Raw genomic sequence first — 18352 nt, forward strand, 5'->3', positions numbered from 1 at the left:
GTCTGAGAGGGTGGAGGACGAGCCGGTGTCTCACTCCCCCGTGTCTAAGAGGGTCGAGGAAGAGCGGTTGTCGTTGGAGGCCTCTGACGAGGAGGCCCCGACCTCTGAAAAGGAGGCCTCGACCTCTAACAAGGAGCATGCTGGTTTCATCCAAGTTGAGGAGGGTCGGTCCGTGTACCTATGTGGTTCCTCAAGGCTCCCGGAACGAGGGCTTCCTGTGGAGCAGAGGCCATGTATTGCTCCATGTGGAGAAATGTAACTAACTTTGGCTTCCCATTTTCTACCTTCAATGTATGCAACAATTGCTAATAACTTCGGCTTCTCATTATGTAGCGGTTGGAAGAAAGCTGGAGCTAGCACGGGAAAGTACCGACACGTGAACGGCGTCCTTGGGAGCCTCATTAAGGAGCATTACCCTGGCATGGTTACTTTGCCTGGGGAGGGCAAAGTTCCGGAGCCAGCATGTACCTGGGACCACTACAAAGCCTATGAGGATCTTGGTGTAGCCAACAACATCGAGTTTCACAACAAAGCCGAGCGGGTCTTTGCCGAACTTTGGGTAATCATTAAGTTTCCTTCACACACTGCAGTAGCAAAACTATCTAGGAAACTTAGATTTAGATTTTACTTTATTTTTCTTAATAGAATGCTAGCAGACTATAATATTGCAGTAGCAAAACTATCTAGTAAACTTAGATTTAATATTCCTGTGGCCACAAAGGCGAGGAGGCGCCCACCATGGACGGACGGACAGCCTAGTTTATTTATAAATGTGTGTGTATACCACATGAGGCATTCTTTGAGCTCTGCTGATTAACCTGCAAATATCTAACTTGAATAAAAATCTGTGACGTGGATACTTTGCTGTACTGTATTTCTTAATTGTGCATACTGTATAAACCTGATTGTGTTATTGAATAAAAATCACACACTGCAGTAGCAAACCTGATTGTGTTATTGTGTTATTGAATAAACCTGACTGTATAAACCTGGGTGCATATATATAAACCTGATTGTGTTATTGAATAAAAATCACACACTCCAGTAGCAAACCTGATTGTGTTATTGTGTTATTGAATAAACCTGACTGTATAAACCTGGGTACATATATATAAACCTGATTGTGTTATTGAATAAAAATCACACACTGCAGTAGCAAACCTGATTGTGTTATTGTGTTATTGAATAAACCTGACTGTATAAACCTGGGTGCATATATATAAACCTGATTGTGTTATTGAATAAAAATCACACACTGCAGTAGCAAACCTGATTGTTGTTGAGTCAACCTTGGTCTCCGGATGGTCTACAACATGCATGTAGCGGCACAACATGCATGTAGCTGTAGCAGTATTTACTTACTAGCTTGTAGTATGCATGTCGGCAGCAACAAAGGCTGCATGCCTTACTAGTGAAGTTTAGTAGTAGTAGAAACGTAGCTTGCTTGGTAAGCTAGCTAGTGACGCAAGTGCTTACCTCACTGCTAGCTGATATTTTGCTTAGGTCGGTTCGGCTGTCCTATATAAGGAGCCTCACACCCTGGGTTGTAACTCAGGCCATTCCAATTTCACTACAAGGCAGCTCAAGTAGTACTCCTCTCTCACGTGTGTGTGCATGTTCAGTGTAGAATCAAGTGAGCTCTACTCTGCTAGTACGTGTGTGGTGCTTCCGTGAGTGCTTGGCTATCGTAGTTCGTTCCTGAGGATACTAGCCAGCTACGTTGTAGTTCTGGGCTAACAATTGGTATCAGAGCCTCTAGTTGTGGTAGCCATGGCCGGTGGTAAAGGAGTGCAGCAACGCACCACCTCGGGTGGTTCCCAGTCGCCGGCTCCGGAGGAGCGGCGAGGGCGCAGCCGCTCCAGGCGCGGCCATCGCGGTGAGGTCGTGGTTAGGGAGATCGTGCGCGAGACCACAATCAGCGGTAGCGTGCCCATCACCTTCCCGATGCTCACGCGCTCAAACTACAGCGAGTGGGCGTTGATCATGGAGTGCAACCTTCATGCGGCGAGCCTCTGGGCTCCCATGGAGGATGACCTGATCGAGAGAAAGGAGGACAGGAAAGCCGTGGCAGCCCTCATGCGCGCCACGCCGCCGGAGATGCACGGCATGCTCGCGGCGAAGGCAAGCGCCAAGGAGGCGTGGGAAGCCATCCATACCCAGCGCCTCGCCAGCAACCGCGTGCGCGAGGCGAACGCGCAGAAGCTGCGGGTGGACTTCGAGAACATCGCCTTCAAGGAGGGCGAGCTCGTCGACGAATTCGCCATGCGGATCTCCAGCCTTGCGTCACAGCTCCGCGCGCTCGGCGACACCATGGACGACGCGAGAGTCGTGCGGAAATTTCTCCGCGTCGTGCCATCTCGCTTCGCTCAGGTAGCGGTCTCCATCGAGACCTTGCTTGATCTGAGTGAGCTCTCCGTCGAGGAGATCACGGGCCGGTTGCGGGTGGTCGAGGACCGTCTTGACGACGGCCGCGAGAGCTTCGGCGGCAGACAACTCCTATTCTCAAATAAGTGGGAGGCGAGGAAGCGTCAAGGACGTGGTGGCGGTGCCCAGAGCGGCAGAGACGGCGGTCGCACCCAGGGTGGAGCCGGACGAGGTGCCGGCAACGACGACCGAGACAGGTGCCGATATTGCGGCATCAAGGGCCACTGGGCCCGTGAGTGCCGCAAGAGGATGGCTGACGAGGATGCCGCGGCCGCGGCGAACCTCGTCGAGGCTGAAGAGGACGGTGGGCCAGCAATGATGATGGCTTGCGTCGAGACCATGCAGGAGGGCATAGCGCCTCCGAAGACCATGGTCCCGACAAGCATCGAAGCCGTGCAGGAGGGCGCAGCACCTCCGGAGACCACGGTGCTGGCAATCGTTAAGTCCGTGTGGGAGGCACGGAGCTCTTCAACTAATCCCCTCCCCACATCATTAGCGCTCTCCCCGACAACAACGTTCTCGGGAGACTACGATTGGGAGGAGATGAAGACCCGGATGTGGGGGAGCCACACCCCGGAAACCACGTCCCCTGCGACGCTGGTCAAGCCCGTGCAAGTTGGCACGGCAAAGGCGTACCCGACATCCTCGGGACCCAATAAGCCCGTGTCAGGAGGCACGGCAACGACGTATATGGTGGGCCACGTCCCAACCATGATGCTGGTGACCAGTGAGACCGTGCAAGAGGCACGACAATCTCAGGTCGGCCACACCCCGACAACCAGGTTCTCGGGGTTCTGCAAGCCCGTGTGGGCAACGCGGCACTCTTCGACAAGCCTCAACTGGGAGGCAATGAAGAGACGGTCATGGGGTGGCAAGGCCTCGACCGAGACTATGGCGACCTTAGAGTCCGTGCAGGAGGCACAACACTCTCTGGTTGGCTATGCCGCGACCCCGACGCACTTGGAGTCCATCGAGTCCGTGCGGGACGCACCGGACTCTGTAGTTGGGCACGACCCAACTACGCTGGTGGCGACCGTCGAGACCGTGCAGGAGGCACGGTGCTCTATTGTCGGCCACGCCGCAACCCCGACTCACTCGGGGTCCATCGAGTCCGTGCGGGAGGCACGACTCACGATTGTCAAGGGAGACCCGACAAGCAAGCCTGATGGGAAGAGCACGAAGGACTCCACTACCCTGAGAGGAGCCACTCCGGTCAGTGTGGCGTCTGGCACAACGACCCCGGGAAGGGAGTTTCCGGGCAGTGCGGCGTCCGGCACGACGACCCCAGGAAGGGAGTTCCTGGGTAGTGCTATGTCCAACAAGTCATCCCCGGGAAGGGAGTTCCTGGGTAGCATGACGTCCAACACGACGACCCCGGGAAAGGAGTTCCTGGGCAGTGTGACATCAGGAACTACGATCCCAGGAACACTGACGCCCACGAGCGAGGTGGTTCCCGGGCAGTTCATGTCCCCGCCAACAGCGCGGTCGGACTTGTTCGATGCCAACAAAAAATGGTGGCGATCCACATAGGTTCCGAAGACTAGAGGAACCTTCTCGAGCCTGCGAGACGATCGCAGCACCCGAGATCAAGAAGTGTGAGCAGGGTGTACGGGCCATACATAGCCTGAGAAGGCGGACATCCCAACGAAGGCACTTGGTCATGTCTGATTCCAGGAGCAGTGCGAGAAGGTTGGCATCATCGACATCAAGCTCCTTCGACAAGGTTGAGGGGGAGATTGTTGAGTCAACCTTGGTCTCCGGATGGTCTACAACATGCATGTAGCGGCACAACATGCATGTAGCTGCAGCAGTATTTACTTACTAGCTTGTAGTATGCATGTCGGCAGCAACAAAGGCTGCATGCCTTACTAGTGAAGTTTAGTAGTAGTAGAAACATAGCTTGCTTGGTAAGCTAGCTAGTGACGCAAGTGCTTACCTCACTGCTAGCTGATATTTTGCTTAGGTCGGTTCGGCTGTCCTATATAAGGAGCCTCACACCCTGGGTTGTAACTCAGGCCATTCCAATTTCACCAGAAGGCAGCTCAAGTAGTACTCCTCTCTCACGTGTGTGTGCATGTTCAGTGTAGAATCAAGTGAGCTCTACTCTGCTAGTACGTGTGTGTTGCTTCCGTGAGTGCTTGGCTACCGTAGTTCGTTCCTGAGGATACTAGCCAGCTACGTTGTAGTTCTGGGCTAACAATTGTGTTATTGTGTTATTGAATAAACCTGACTGTATAAACCTGGGTGCATATATATAATCCTGATTTGACTATAAATAAACTAGCAGATTTTACCTGTTTCTATAAATAAACCTGGGTGCATATATATAAACCTGATTTGACTATAAATAAACCTGTCTCTATATTTGCCTGTTTTGACTATAAATAAACTAGCAGATTTTACTTTATTTAGATTTTATAAGAAACCTCAGACTTAAAGGTTTGAAAATTACTGCACCAAATCTATATTTGTAGGATTTCTATAGATGCGAGGATGGAAAGTTGGAGGAGGCACGAGCAGTTGTCAACAAACATTGGCCGAAGCTTGTGCATAATCTGATGCACGAGGCACGCCCTTTAGCCATCCGCAAATATATGGCAACTCAAGGCTATAAGAGTCTTGATAAGAAAGCTGGTAGGAGACTCCGTCTTGAGAAGGACAAGTACATGCAGGTAAAGCATATTCATGCTTGTTATTTCCTCAACAGGCTGGCACTCAATTTCTTTTTGACATATATGAGATGCAATTGATCAATTAGGTTACTCCGAGATGGTGCGTCGATAAGGGGGAGTGTTGGGAGCGGATCGTGGACTATTGGTGTTCCAAAGAGTACAGGGCGAAAAACAAAGACTATAGAAATCGGCGAGCCGGAATGCTGGATCCACTACATCATCAAGGCAACTTGAATGTTATGGAGTATGGTGAACGTTGGGTATATCTTATGGAGTTCTTCATAAGCTTTTTCTTGTCATACATGTTGCCAATCCTTGTGATGAAATCTTAATCATGTTGCTTTGGTTGCAGGCGTCTCACCATAATGCTCCAGTGCCCAACCTTTTTGTCTCGTATGCTTTGGCCCATAAGGCACCGTACAGAACAGCCACGCCTTACGATGCGAATGACACAGCGTCCGCGTACTCCAGCAAGACCGCCTATGATCGGATGGAGAAATTTAAAGGGGTGGCAAAAGAGTTGAAAGGGCCCGAGTATGATGTGACAACAGAGCCTCTTGACCACGCTTTGGTCATGATCTCTGGAGAAGGCAGGAAACATGGCAAGGAAGCAATTGCAGGAGGCATGTTCCCTAGCTCCTCCCGTAGCTCTCTCCCTGAATACAAAGCTCGGTTACGTATCTCAAAATCTTCTACATATAAACGCTCGACTCCAGCTATGGTTGAGATGGAGGTATTCTATACAAGTCCTTCTATATATGTTTGTTTCTTACTTAATGTTGGATTGAAGATGCAATTGCCATGCCATATTTTGGAGGCCCGACTGGCGAGGCGAGTGGCGACAGAGGAGAGGGAGGAGGAGAGGCGAGTGGCAGCGGAGGAGAGGCGACTGGCTGATGAGAGGATGCAGCAAGCGGTGCAGCAGGCGGTGTTGGCACAAACTAGTCAATGCTTTGCAATGTTTGCGGTTAGTTCCTTAATTGCCAAACACATACATAATCTTCACTCAATCATAATCTTCTACTACCAGTACTTAATCTTCACTCAAACATAATTTGCAGGCTTATTGTACCCAGAATGGTATGCCCGCTATGCAGATGCCTCAATCAGGCCATGGATCTAATGCTGATGGATCTTCACATGCACGAGGCCCAAGCGACAACAACCTTGGTGGTTCTCCGAATGTTTGAGATCGAGTATGGTTAGTGCGTACATATATCATTTACGTAGGTCTCAAATTTCTCAACATAGAAACAAGTAGCTATCTTGATTCTTGAAGATCAAACTTATAAGTAGAGACAAGTAGATACCATTTGAACCGTTTCAAACTATAATCCATCTGAACAACTTCAACCATGATCTTAATTAACTATATGCATTCTTGAAGCTATTTATTTTCATGATTTAGAGAACACTTGAAGATATTCATGATTTAGAGACAAGTAGCTACTTATTTTCATGATTTAGAGACCATTTGAAGATCTCCATGATTTAGAAACTTGTAAGATAGAGACCGTTTGAACCATTTAAAGATCAAACTTATAAGTAGAGACAAGTAGATACCATTTGAACCGTTTCAAACTATAATCCATTTGAACAATTTCAACCATGATCTTAATTAACTATATGCATTCTTGAAGCTATTTATTTTCATGATTTAGAGAACACTTGAAGATATTCATGATTTAGAGACAAGTAGCTACTTATTTTCATGATTTAGAGACCATTTGAAGATCTCCATGATTTAGAAACTTGTAAGATAGAGACCGTTTGAACCATTTAAAGATCAAACTTATAAGTAGAGACAAGTAGAGACCATTTGAACCGTTTCAAACTATAATCCATTTGAACAATTTCAACCATGATCTTAATTAAATATATGCATTCTTGAAGCTATTTATTTTCATGATTTAGAGAACACTTGAAGATATTCATGATGTAGAGACAAGTAGCTACTTATTTTCATGATTTAGAGACCATTTGAAGATCTCCATGATTTAGAAACTTGTAAGTAGAGACCGTTTGAACCATTTAAAGATCAGACTTATAAGTAAAGATCTAGTGTTAAATTAGCATGTACAAAATTGGATAAGTGTTCAAGAAACTCCATATGTACTAGAAGCTTTTTATTTTAGAAACTCACTATGGAATATGGATCACTATTTATTTTGTAGTGTCGAAGTACTTTCTTTTGTCTATTTGGCAAATTGATGATTTCAAGCACGTTATTTGACACACACCATTCAATCTTGTAGGTTGCCACCTGGATGCTCTTTGGACTACGACATGGACATGAAGGCATTTGTTGTAGTGCCAAATCTTACGTAGTGATGCCATCTTTGTTCATTGTGTATTATATGATGTGGAACTTTGTTTTGGCACTATATGCTATGGAACTTTGTCCCGGGACTATATATATGCTATGGAACTTTGTTTTGGGACTATATATATGCTATGGAACTTTGTTTTGGGACTATATGCTATGGAACTTTGTCCTGGGACTATATATATGCTATGGAACTTTGTCCTGCGACTATATATATGCTATGGAACTTCGTTCTTATATTTGTTCATTGTTGCTTATATTTGCTATGGAACTATGCTGTCCTGTTATGGTTCTGTGCTGTTATGGTTCTATACTGTGTATTAAACTGTTTAATTTATGATTTAAAAAAAGGAGCTTTGTCATCAAGTGACAAACGGCAAAGATGCCACATGTCACCAGCCTATGCTTCCGCTGACATTTTGCCGTCTTGCCAACAGGCAGGTTGACGGCAAAGAGGTATAGTTTTGCTGTCTGGGCCAGCACCAACTGACGGCAAAATATAGGTCTTTGTCGACTGGTAAAGGAGCACCAGACGGCAAAGTCCTGCTATTTTTGCCACTGGGAGTACAGTGACAGACGGCAAAGTATGCTTCTTTCCCGTCTGCCAAAACTGATAGTTGACGGCAAAGATAATAGACTTTGCCATCTGGTTAGACGGCCGGTAGACGGCAAAACACTTGACGCCGGCCGTTAGACCGTCCGTTCCGTCTGGCGCAATGTTTTGCCGTCTACTTTCCGCAGAGTGACGACAAAAATATAGACTGGCGGCAAAGTCTTTGCCGTCAGGAAAAAAAAGCAGATGGCAAAGTATTCTTTGCCGATTAATCTTTGCCGTCTGACTTTGCCGTCTACTTCCTGATGGCAAACTCTTTGCCGTCAAGATTTACGTCTTTGCCGTCTGTTATGCCCAGACAGCAAACTAGCAGTAAGTGAACACGGGGATGGAATCCATCCAGGCTTCCATATAGATGGAATTCCACAATTAAGTGAACACGGGGATAACATTGGTCATACCAAAAGATATAATGATGTATGCTCGAGGGATCAACCACGAGTAAGGCAACATTACGAATATCGTTGGTTCTGGTTTGATTTGATAATAGCCCATACCCAAATCAAAGGTTGGATAAAATGATAGGTCCATTAACTGATCACGAGGGCCAGTCGATGAAAATATCAACTTTCTGTAACACACATACAAGATATCCCTTAAAATGAACCAAGTCGGGCAAGATTTTATCCTCCAACTCTCCAAGTTGTTGTTTAGCTTAATCAACTAGCTCAGGGTATCCAACACGGATTCTTAGATAAAGGTTGGTTTTGAAAACCAACTTGATCACGAACTCAACATAGTGGCCAGGTGACGACCTGGTGATACTTCCGAGAAGATATTCGGAAAATCACGGAACACTAATATGCTACCAAGCTCGAAAACCATCTTGCTTTTCATGGCAAGACGATATGATCAAAAGAGCGAGGGATTCTGTCACACCCTGCTTTTTGTAACATGGCATTTGCATTAATAAAGCATGAAAATTTGGACCAACAAAAACTTTTGCATTATTTGGCTTTTTATTTGGAGTTGGTTCTTCTCTCTGTGATTTTCAAGTGCTCTTTAAAAGTCAACACAACTCCACCTCATATACTTCATCTCCTTGCCCCAAAACTTCTGCCCAATTATCATGCCATGTGTATAGTGCAATATAGTATTTTCTTACAAAAATAATTTGGCCAAATAGTATTTAAAAAAAATAGTTTTCCAAAACCCCCTGAATTAAGGTTTGCACTACAAGTACTTGTTTTGGGGGATGAAAAATATTTCAAAGATTATATTTGAAACATATTAGATATAGGATTTCCATAAACCACAAAAATACAATTTTAAAGGTAATTTTCCTATTTTATTTAAAGGCTTTTTCTTTAGGCCAGAAATAGTCTTTAATAGGTTAAAATTATTTTAAAGTTTCAAAAATGTTTGAGGAAAATCAGGGAAACTCAGTGGACATATATTTTTCGTATATAAGAGTTTAAATCCATGGTCATGTTCAAAATATTGGACAAAACCTCCCAAAACCATTCCTGCCCATTTCAAGGATTTGAAATATTTCTACAAGAAATATTTTCATAAAAATCCAAGGAAAATCCAGCAAGTCACAAATGCATATTGTGATTACCTTGCAAAGCCTCATCTCAATTAAGGTCATTTTGGTTCACCAAAATGCCCCCAAACGCCCTCTGACCAAAATCAATTTTGAACAACATTGTACTACCAACTTTCTCTCCTTGATCCCAACTTTTGTGAACATGATCACATGACCAAATGAGGCCACCACACCAAGTGGTGCATCAAGGAGAATTGATTTGCTCAACTAGATCTGCACAAGTTCATTCCTGCCAATTTCTAGGGTTTACAAAAGTTGCATTGGCAACTTTGCCCAAATGAGCTCAAAATGGGTGGAAGGCCCTAATTATATGTGCCATTTCACCCTGTGGAGTCACATGACAAATGGAAATCATCTACTTGCCCAAACCAGCATCAAACACCTTCTGCCACTTTACCAAAATCCCATTTTTGGCCTCTCCCACTAATTTCCATGAGCTCTACTTTTGACCACAACCCCTCCTAGTTCCCCCTATCACCTGGATGCTTTTCTGCCCGAGGAAGCAATGATGAAGGGAGGGGGAACCCCATTTTTCTTCTATGGACAACAGATTCGTCCCTCCCTCTCAGCCTCCTTCTCTCACCTGAGCTTTCTAGAGCATCCAAGGCTCTCTCCTGCTTTTGCCCATGCCCCCTCGAGCTGCCAGACACAAGTGGCCACGCGGGGACGCGGGAAAACCGCAGATGCTGGTCAAAGTCGCGCTCTGGAGCCTAGCTGGGCACCCGACCGTTGACGCCGCGTCCCCCGACCACCTCGAGCCTCCCCCGCGCGCCAGTCGATGCCCCTCGATGTCCGCTCCACGCCAGCAGGCTGCCCACTTGCTCCCGCACCCTCCTCTCTCTCCCGTAGCTCGCGCCAGAGTGCCGCCCCGCTCGGCCAATGCTCTCGCCTCTCCTGTGGACAACCCGCAGCTTGTCCCTCTCCTCCTCTCTCTCCCTGGCACCCTAAACCACTCCCACGAAGACCCCCGGGCCCCCATTCCCTCTCTAACGGCCACCCAAGCTGATCCCGCGGGCACCCGTAGGCCACGCCAACGATGGACCTCGGCCAGCATATAAAAGGCAACTCCGAGCCCCTCTCTCACTCTCTGTCGCTCCTCCACACTCCTAATCACCCTCCCGCACCACCCATTCGTCTCCAGAGCCGCCCGAGCTCGAGATCGAGCTCGAGCTCCACCGCCTTGGCTCGTCGGTGTTCACGCGGTACAGGCCTCCTCCGCCCCCATTTTCTCTCGATCTGGAACCGCGCGGCCTCGCTGACCCTTTCCACTCTCTCCCCCACTCTTTTTGCAGCCGGGAACAGCCGGAACCATCGACGCCCGAAGCACCTCCTCCGCATGACCTCGTCACCGGCGAACCAAGCTGCTCCGGCGACCATCTCCACCCCCACCCGAACGGCGACACCCCCCTAAGTCCAACGGTACCACCCACGCATCCTCCCATGCCCTCTATTGCCGCCGGCGAGCTCGTCGTCGCCTCTGGACGGAGGTAGACGACGACGGCCGTGGGCCCTGTCCATCAGCCTCACGCCCTGACGGGTGGGACCCACCCGTCAGGTTTAAAAACACACACGCGCGTGCACCGGTTCGCCCGTCGGCTGAAGGCGTACTTCGCCTTTACGCCTTCGACGTGGCGTCCTCGCGCGGGCCGATTTCCCCCCTGGGTGTGGGGACCCCGACCCATAAGTCGAGATCACCGAATGCATGTGTACATTGATCCCAGAGATCAATGCTCACTAAACACACAGAAGCTAAATAACAAGAGTCTTACATCCATACATACCGTTTTACACAAGTAGGACCATTATGGTCAAGTCTTGAGTGTATCATCGCAGCAGAAATCTTCAATAACAACTTGGACCCATGCCATCTGCCTTAACCCTACAGGCATTCTGACTGGGAAGCGTCCTAGCTCGCATGTTCATCACAAAGGTACACTTCATTATATCCTGTTCTTTCATGCCTGGCCAATAAAATAACCAGTGGCAAGCCAATGAGTACTTTGAATGTACTCGCAAGCAAACCATGTTTTGGTTCAAGATACAACAATGCATGATATAGGTAAATTTTTGCAGAAAGCTAGTTTTGAGTGCAATGACATGTTCGACAACTTGTAAGACATGCATCAGGAGAATTCAAGTAACCATGAGGACAAGTTATAGATATCAACATAAATAGAGTGGGCATCAACCTAACTCAATCATGTCAAGTCCTTTGACTTGACACAAGTAGATCTTCCCACTTATCCAAACACACACACTGGTTTGTAAACATGTGGACGTAGCCCAAGAGCGGTTACCCAACTTTCCTTGACCGTGGACATGGCTATTCTAATAGTTTTACACTCTGCAGAGGTTGCACACTTTAACCACAAGATCCGGTGAACTTCTGTGTCATCCACGACCCGCGATACCTCAAGTACCCAGGGTAAGCACCCGATCACTATCTTTCCCTGGACGACACTAACAAGGAGTCCACTCGTTGTTCCATATCCTCACAATGTTTATCATACGAGACTCACTCGGGATCGTAACAACCGAGAGGGGACACAACGGTGTATCCGGTGCCCTCTGAAAATAGTCATGGCCGACCTACCTGGCACGACCCCGTCCCAAGAGAGAGCACCAACTCTCCTCCGTCACTAGTAATGCGGGATCCAAGCTAGTATCGGCCTAGGTAATCAATAGTGCCATTTCCCATATAAGAGTAGAGTGGTTGCGCATGTAAGGTTGGAATAACGGTCGCAACTTAAACCAATCCGTTTTGGAAACAACACACACACTTGCCTCGGTACACCACTTCGTCATCAAGTGGTTACCCAACTCATCATCTCCCCCGGGAATAAGTGGCACTCGATGGGGTTTTCGAAAAGTCTTTTGAAAATACTTTGTCTCCATCACCATGCATATTCCTGTCCCTTTTAGGGTAGCACTACTTTAGCATCCTATCTACTCCCACCGGCATAACCCTCATAGAAAGGTAGGGTCATGCATCATGCAAGTGTCAACGAGAAAAGCAACGGAGGCAAACCACCTCAAGTGGTCACCATTTTATGATGACTTTGATGCAAGCAATAAAAGTGCCATATGAAATGCATAAAAAGGGTTTCTTAGACATGGTCAAAGGGCTGCTTGCCTGTTTTAACAAAGTCTTCGAGGTCTTCAAATATCTCTGGTCCAACTCCGAGCATTTCGTCTATTTCGTCAATTATCTACGAGAACGCCGTCCATAGCACTCACGCTTATCTTGCGTATTTTAGAGTATCCACTTTCACTTGTCTATGAACTGTATAGGCAACCCAGAGGTCCTTTACCGCGGACGTGGCTATTCGAATAGATCACATTAACCCTGCAGGGGTGTACTTCTTCACACACGCTCTCGCCACTTACCACCATGTACACGTCGTGTATCTCGGCCACCTTCAAGCGGAAGCCTGGCGAGGGAGTCGGCCACGACCTGACTAACCACACAAGTCTCTAGTCCAGGTTTATCGCCTATTCGGTTTCCATCCGCAAGGAGATCCGGCCGGGGTGTCGCTCACAGCCCCAAACGATGTGAGCAGGGTTCCCAGGCCCACCATCCGGGTGCCACTTGGTACACCGTGCCATTGTTCCTAGTCTATCCCAAGCCCACCTCTACCGGGTGCCACTTGGTAGACTACTAACACTACCTACAAACACCAAAAACTAGTTGCAACTCCTAGACAGAGATCGAGTTGATTAATAAGTCAAGAGGGACACTTAAGCATTCCAATGTGTGGTAGTAGCTGTTCATTGATCACAAACACAGAACTCAGTTCCTGAGGATGGCCTCAATGAGATAACCCATCATGTACTCCTACATGGCCTCTCACCGCTACCTTTACTCAATTGTTTTCACACACTTAGCTCACACACGGTAGGACATGTTCACACACCTCCAATTCATCCCCGATGAATCAGACCTGACTCAACTCTAAGCAGTAGCAGGCATGAAAAACAAGCATGAATGAGTAGGCACATCAGGGCTCAAACAACTCCTACTCATGCTAGTGGGTTTCATCTATTTACTGTGGTAATGACAGGTCATGCAGAGGAAAGGGGTTCAGCTACCGCAACATGTAACAGTTGAATCGTTGTTGTCCTAATGCAGTAAAAGAGAGCACGAGCGAGAGAGTGGGATTGTATCAGAATGAACAAGGGGGTTTTTCTTGCTTGGCACTTCTGAAGATAATATAGTTCTCCATCGGTGTCATCGAATAATCGTCGGAACCACGTTTACTAAGAGGGGACAAACACCGGCAACAGAGAAAGAACATACGACCAATGCAATGCACAATATGATGCATAATCATGACATGGCAATATGCTTGTGTTTGAGCTAATGCAACTAGAAACCAGATTAAATGAAGTTGGTTTGAACCAAGGGTTCAAATTCAAACTCCATATATGCTTATTTAAATGTCAATTATGCAAATTGCCATATACAGCAACCTTAGGTTGTTCAAACATGCATGCAAATGCCATAAATAGATTCCTTGAATTTTTCTGATAATTTTTCATATATAACTTATTTCATTTGGAGCTATAGATTAATTTCTATGATTTTTCAAAGTTTTGGACGTTTTCTAAATTAAAAAAATCATTTAAGATTTATTTAAACTCCAAAAAAGGATTACTGCATCAGCCTGACATCATCATGACATCAGCAGGTCAACGGGGCACGGTCCGGGTCAAACCTAACAAGTGGGACCCACTGGTCAGTGACCCTGTGACATTTAGTGTCACAGACGGGTGGGTCCGGTCAACGGCCACGTCAGCGAGGTCAACGCCGATGCGTGGGGCCACTGTGTTTGGATTAAACTTAAACTTTTTTTGTTAGCTGGTTAGTTAGGCAGTGGGGCCCGCATGTCAGTGAGCCAGGGGGTTAGTTAGCGGGTCAATTAGTCACTAATGATGTGTCCACGTCATCCAAAACGGGGGTTAGCCGCCGGTGCTAATCGGGACACGGCGGGGTTGCCCGTCCGGCCAACTCTGGCGACAAGAGGTCGCGCGGCCGGTCGCGTTGGAACGCCTGCAGCAGGGTGCATTAGATGGTGGTGGTGGCTGGACCTGGGGTGGTTTGTGGCCGCGGCGGCGGCAAGTTGGGCAGCGGCCAGAGTTCGGGTGTGCACGGGGTTGCGGCTACGGTGCGGGGCAGGCCTAACAGGTGGGCGATTCGAGCTCCTGGAGACTCCCTGAGTGCGTTTACGTGCTCGGAGGCGAGCTTGCACGGCCATAGCCGCGGTGGCGGCATGGCCGGCGGCGAGGAGCTATCGGCTCTAGTGAAACTAGGGCTACGTGGTGCAAAAGAGGAGGGGAAGAGAGGGGTTCGGAGCGGGAGCTCGCAGAGATGCCGAAGAGGAGTTCAGCGAGCCCGGGGAGGTCCTGGCAGGTGCCGAATCAACCAGAGGTGAGCTCGGGTGCCTGAGGTTGAAGACGAGGCGGAAACATCATTGCAGTGCTCCCGGGGTCGAACGGACTGGTGTAGACGATGCAGGAGACGACGCCGGTCCTTCTGGATGGTTCGACAAGGCGAGGGGTGGACGGTGGCCATGGTGGTTCTCTTCGGCGGCGGCGGGCGCATTCGGTGAGGAGAACAGAGGAGGGGGAGAGCGTTCGGGGGAGAGATAACAAGAGCCAGATGGCTCTGGGGGTCACGTGGCATCGTCTGGACTCGTCGAGGAGGAGCGAGGCAGGCATTGAGGGAGGAGGTGGCCGGGTGCGTGCCGGTGCGCGGTGGCCACACGCCTCGCGTCCTTCTGGCGCGAGGTGGGAGATAGTGGTGGCTCTGGTGGGCCGGGCCAGGTAAGTGCGCCACAAGGTGGGCTGCACAGGTAACCTCAGGTGGGTTTTCTCTCTCTCTCTTTTTCTAATTCTTTTCTGTTTTTCTATTTCTTCTATAGTGTCAGGGCTTTATTAAAAATACTTAGCATACTCAAAAATCATGAAACTTTCTCAAGCCCACTATTTGGAATATATCCAACAGTAAACATTTAAGTTTAAGATTATTTGGACATTTAAAATATTTATTGCATTTAAATGTCCAAATGCAAATAGAGTATGATTTAATTCAGAGCCCAAATAGATCATGGAAAAATGTGTGTCACCTCTGGTTATTGTTTACAGCATTTTCCATAAATGATGAACATTTTTGAAAGCCATTTGGATTTACTGAAAATATTTTAGGTGAACCTAGTGATTTCCTTTGATGCCAAGGGTTTAGGCAATCCCCATTTCAAGTTTCAAACAAATATAGACATGATGCATGTATGCTTATGAAACTAATTGCAATCAAACTCTAGGGCTTTGACAACTCACCCCCGCTAAACAGGAATCTGGTCCCGAGATTCAAGACGTGAGGTAAGAAGACAAAGGGGGTACAAGCTAAAATGATCTTCATGATCCATTGCTTCAGATCGATCTTGGCGTCCTTCCTTTCAAGATCTTCATCCAACACGATGACGACGGACAGGAACTCTACCGGAATCAATCTTCTCGAAGATCGGGCAACTCAAGATCAACTCTTAGGGTGAGATATAAACCATCTCTTGAGATGAGACACGAAACATACATTCGGGGGGATGGGGGGTAACAGATGACGAAGGTCCACTAGGTAGGCAACAAATCCACGCTCGATCAGGATGTAGCGAGGAGTTAACTGCCATGATTCCACAACAGGGCACCTTGGGGAAGGTGACTCGTAGAGTTATTCCCTTAGATGGAAAAAGAATTACGTTTGATGTCTAGATCATTGAAACTCTTTATACCAGCCTAAGGCAATCACAATCGATCGTTTGGCGGAGTTCAAAGGAATGGCATATCCGGATTCGAATGGATGATGTGGACTACCTTGTTGGACCCATGGTAAGACCACTTTCGAAGATGATCTTGGACAACAACTACTGAGAAGAGCAGCCCATGGAATTTGGCACAATGGTAGGGTAAGCTGGGAACAAAATGCAAATGTTGGGAATGTTCCAACCATCATATCAGCCTGAGATTTAGATCTAGTTGGTAACGGGATATTTCAGACAGCATGTCTGGAAAAGGAAAGGTTGCAACACAAATCGACTAGACGATGTTGCGAGATTCTTGGGAGATGAACTATGGTAGTAAGCTCCAAAACATGAGCCGGTTCTGCTACATACATGTGAACACACTGTCCCAGACAAACATGACCACGTAGTAGTCTTATAATAAAACACTACCGAGTTCAAGTGGGGAACCATCACTGCGGATAACGAAGTCCTTGATTAAGCCCGGGTTAGCTCCTTAAAAGGAACTTCTTCTCCTTCAACAAATCAATCAGTGGCTTGGTGTGCTAGGGACACATATAGAATGAAGGTTGCAAGTCTCCAAACCATAGAATACTTCGCAAGTATGCATGATTGATTTGGGATGATTCCAGAGGAGGCAAAACAAACTTTCTCTAATTCACGGTGGCAACTTACATCAAATGCACATGAACTTAGAGGAAGTCACTACTTTCGTTCAAACATAAACTTCATGAGGTAGCACGAAGAAGATGCTTTCAAAAGTTTCCAACACTAACTTAGATATTCCACATGAAGATGTTGTCAATGGGCTCAACAACAATCCATCCAGGCTTCCATATAGATCGAATTCCACAATTAAGTGAACACGGGGATAACATTGGTCAGACAAAAAGATATAATGATGTATGCTCGAGGGATCAACCACGAGCAAGGCAACATTATGAATATCGTTGGTTCTAGTTTGATTTGATAATAGCCCATACCCAAATCAAAGGTTGGATAAAATGATAGGTCCATTAACTAATCACGAGGGCCAGTCGATGAAAATATCATCTTTCTTTAACACACATACAATATATCCCTTAAAATGAACCAAGTCGGACAAGCTTTTATCCTCCAACTCTCCAAGTCATTCTTTAGCTTAATCAACTAGCTCAGGGTATCCAACACGGATTCTTGGATAAAGGGTGGTTTCAAAAACCAACTTCATCACAAACTCAACATAGCGGCCAGGTGACGACCTGGTGATACTTCCGAGAAGATATTCGAAAAATCACGAACCACTGATATGCTACCAAGCTCGAGAACAATCTTGCTTTTCATGGCAAGACGATATGATCAAAAGAGCAAAGGATTGTGTCACACCCTGCTTTTTGTAACATGGCATTTGCAATAATAAAGCATGAAAATTTCGACCAACAATAGCTTTTGCATTATTTGGCTTTTTATTTGGAGTCGGTTCTTCTCTCTATGATTTTCATTGCTCTTTAAAAGTCAACACAACTCCACCTCATATACTTCATCTCCTTGCCCAAAAAATTCTGCCCAATTATCATGCCATGTGTATTGTCCAATATAGTATTTTCTTACAAAAATAATTTGGCCAAATAGTATTTTCAAAAAAATAGTTTTCCGAAACCCCCTGAATTAAGGTTTGCACTACAAGTACTTGATTTGGGGGATGAAAAATATTTCAAAGAGTATATTTGAAACCTATTAGATATAGGATTTCCATAAACCACAAAAATATAATTTTAAAGGTAATTTTCCTATTTTATTTAAAGGCTTTTTCTTTAGGCCAGAAATAGTCTTTAATAGGTTAAAATTATTTTAAAGCTTCAAAATGTTTGAGGAAAATCAGGGAAACTCAGTGGACATATATTTTCCATATATAAGAGTTTCAACCCATGGTCATGTTCAAAATATTGGACAAAACCTCCCAAAACCATTCCTGCCCATTTCAAGGATTTGAAA

At 46.6% G+C, this 18352-nt stretch overlaps 1 protein-coding gene across 1 annotated transcript; it reads left to right on the top strand.

Moving 5' to 3' along the window:
- The first annotated feature begins 365 nt into the window (after positions 1 to 365).
- On the top strand, positions 366 to 7536 carry LOC123069762 (uncharacterized). The gene is made up of 7 exons (XM_044492698.1): positions 366 to 559; positions 4899 to 5096; positions 5183 to 5356; positions 5449 to 5829; positions 5914 to 6063; positions 6158 to 6297; positions 7352 to 7536. Exons 1-6 carry the CDS (start codon positions 422 to 424, stop codon positions 6284 to 6286), a joined length of 1170 nt encoding a protein of 389 aa, XP_044348633.1. The 5' UTR covers positions 366 to 421; the 3' UTR covers positions 6287 to 6297; positions 7352 to 7536.
- The last annotated feature ends 10816 nt before the right edge of the window (positions 7537 to 18352 follow it).

The sequence above is a fragment of the Triticum aestivum genome, chromosome 3B (assembly GCF_018294505.1).
Source record: "Triticum aestivum cultivar Chinese Spring chromosome 3B, IWGSC CS RefSeq v2.1, whole genome shotgun sequence".
Classification (NCBI taxonomy): Eukaryota; Viridiplantae; Streptophyta; class Magnoliopsida; order Poales; family Poaceae; genus Triticum; species Triticum aestivum.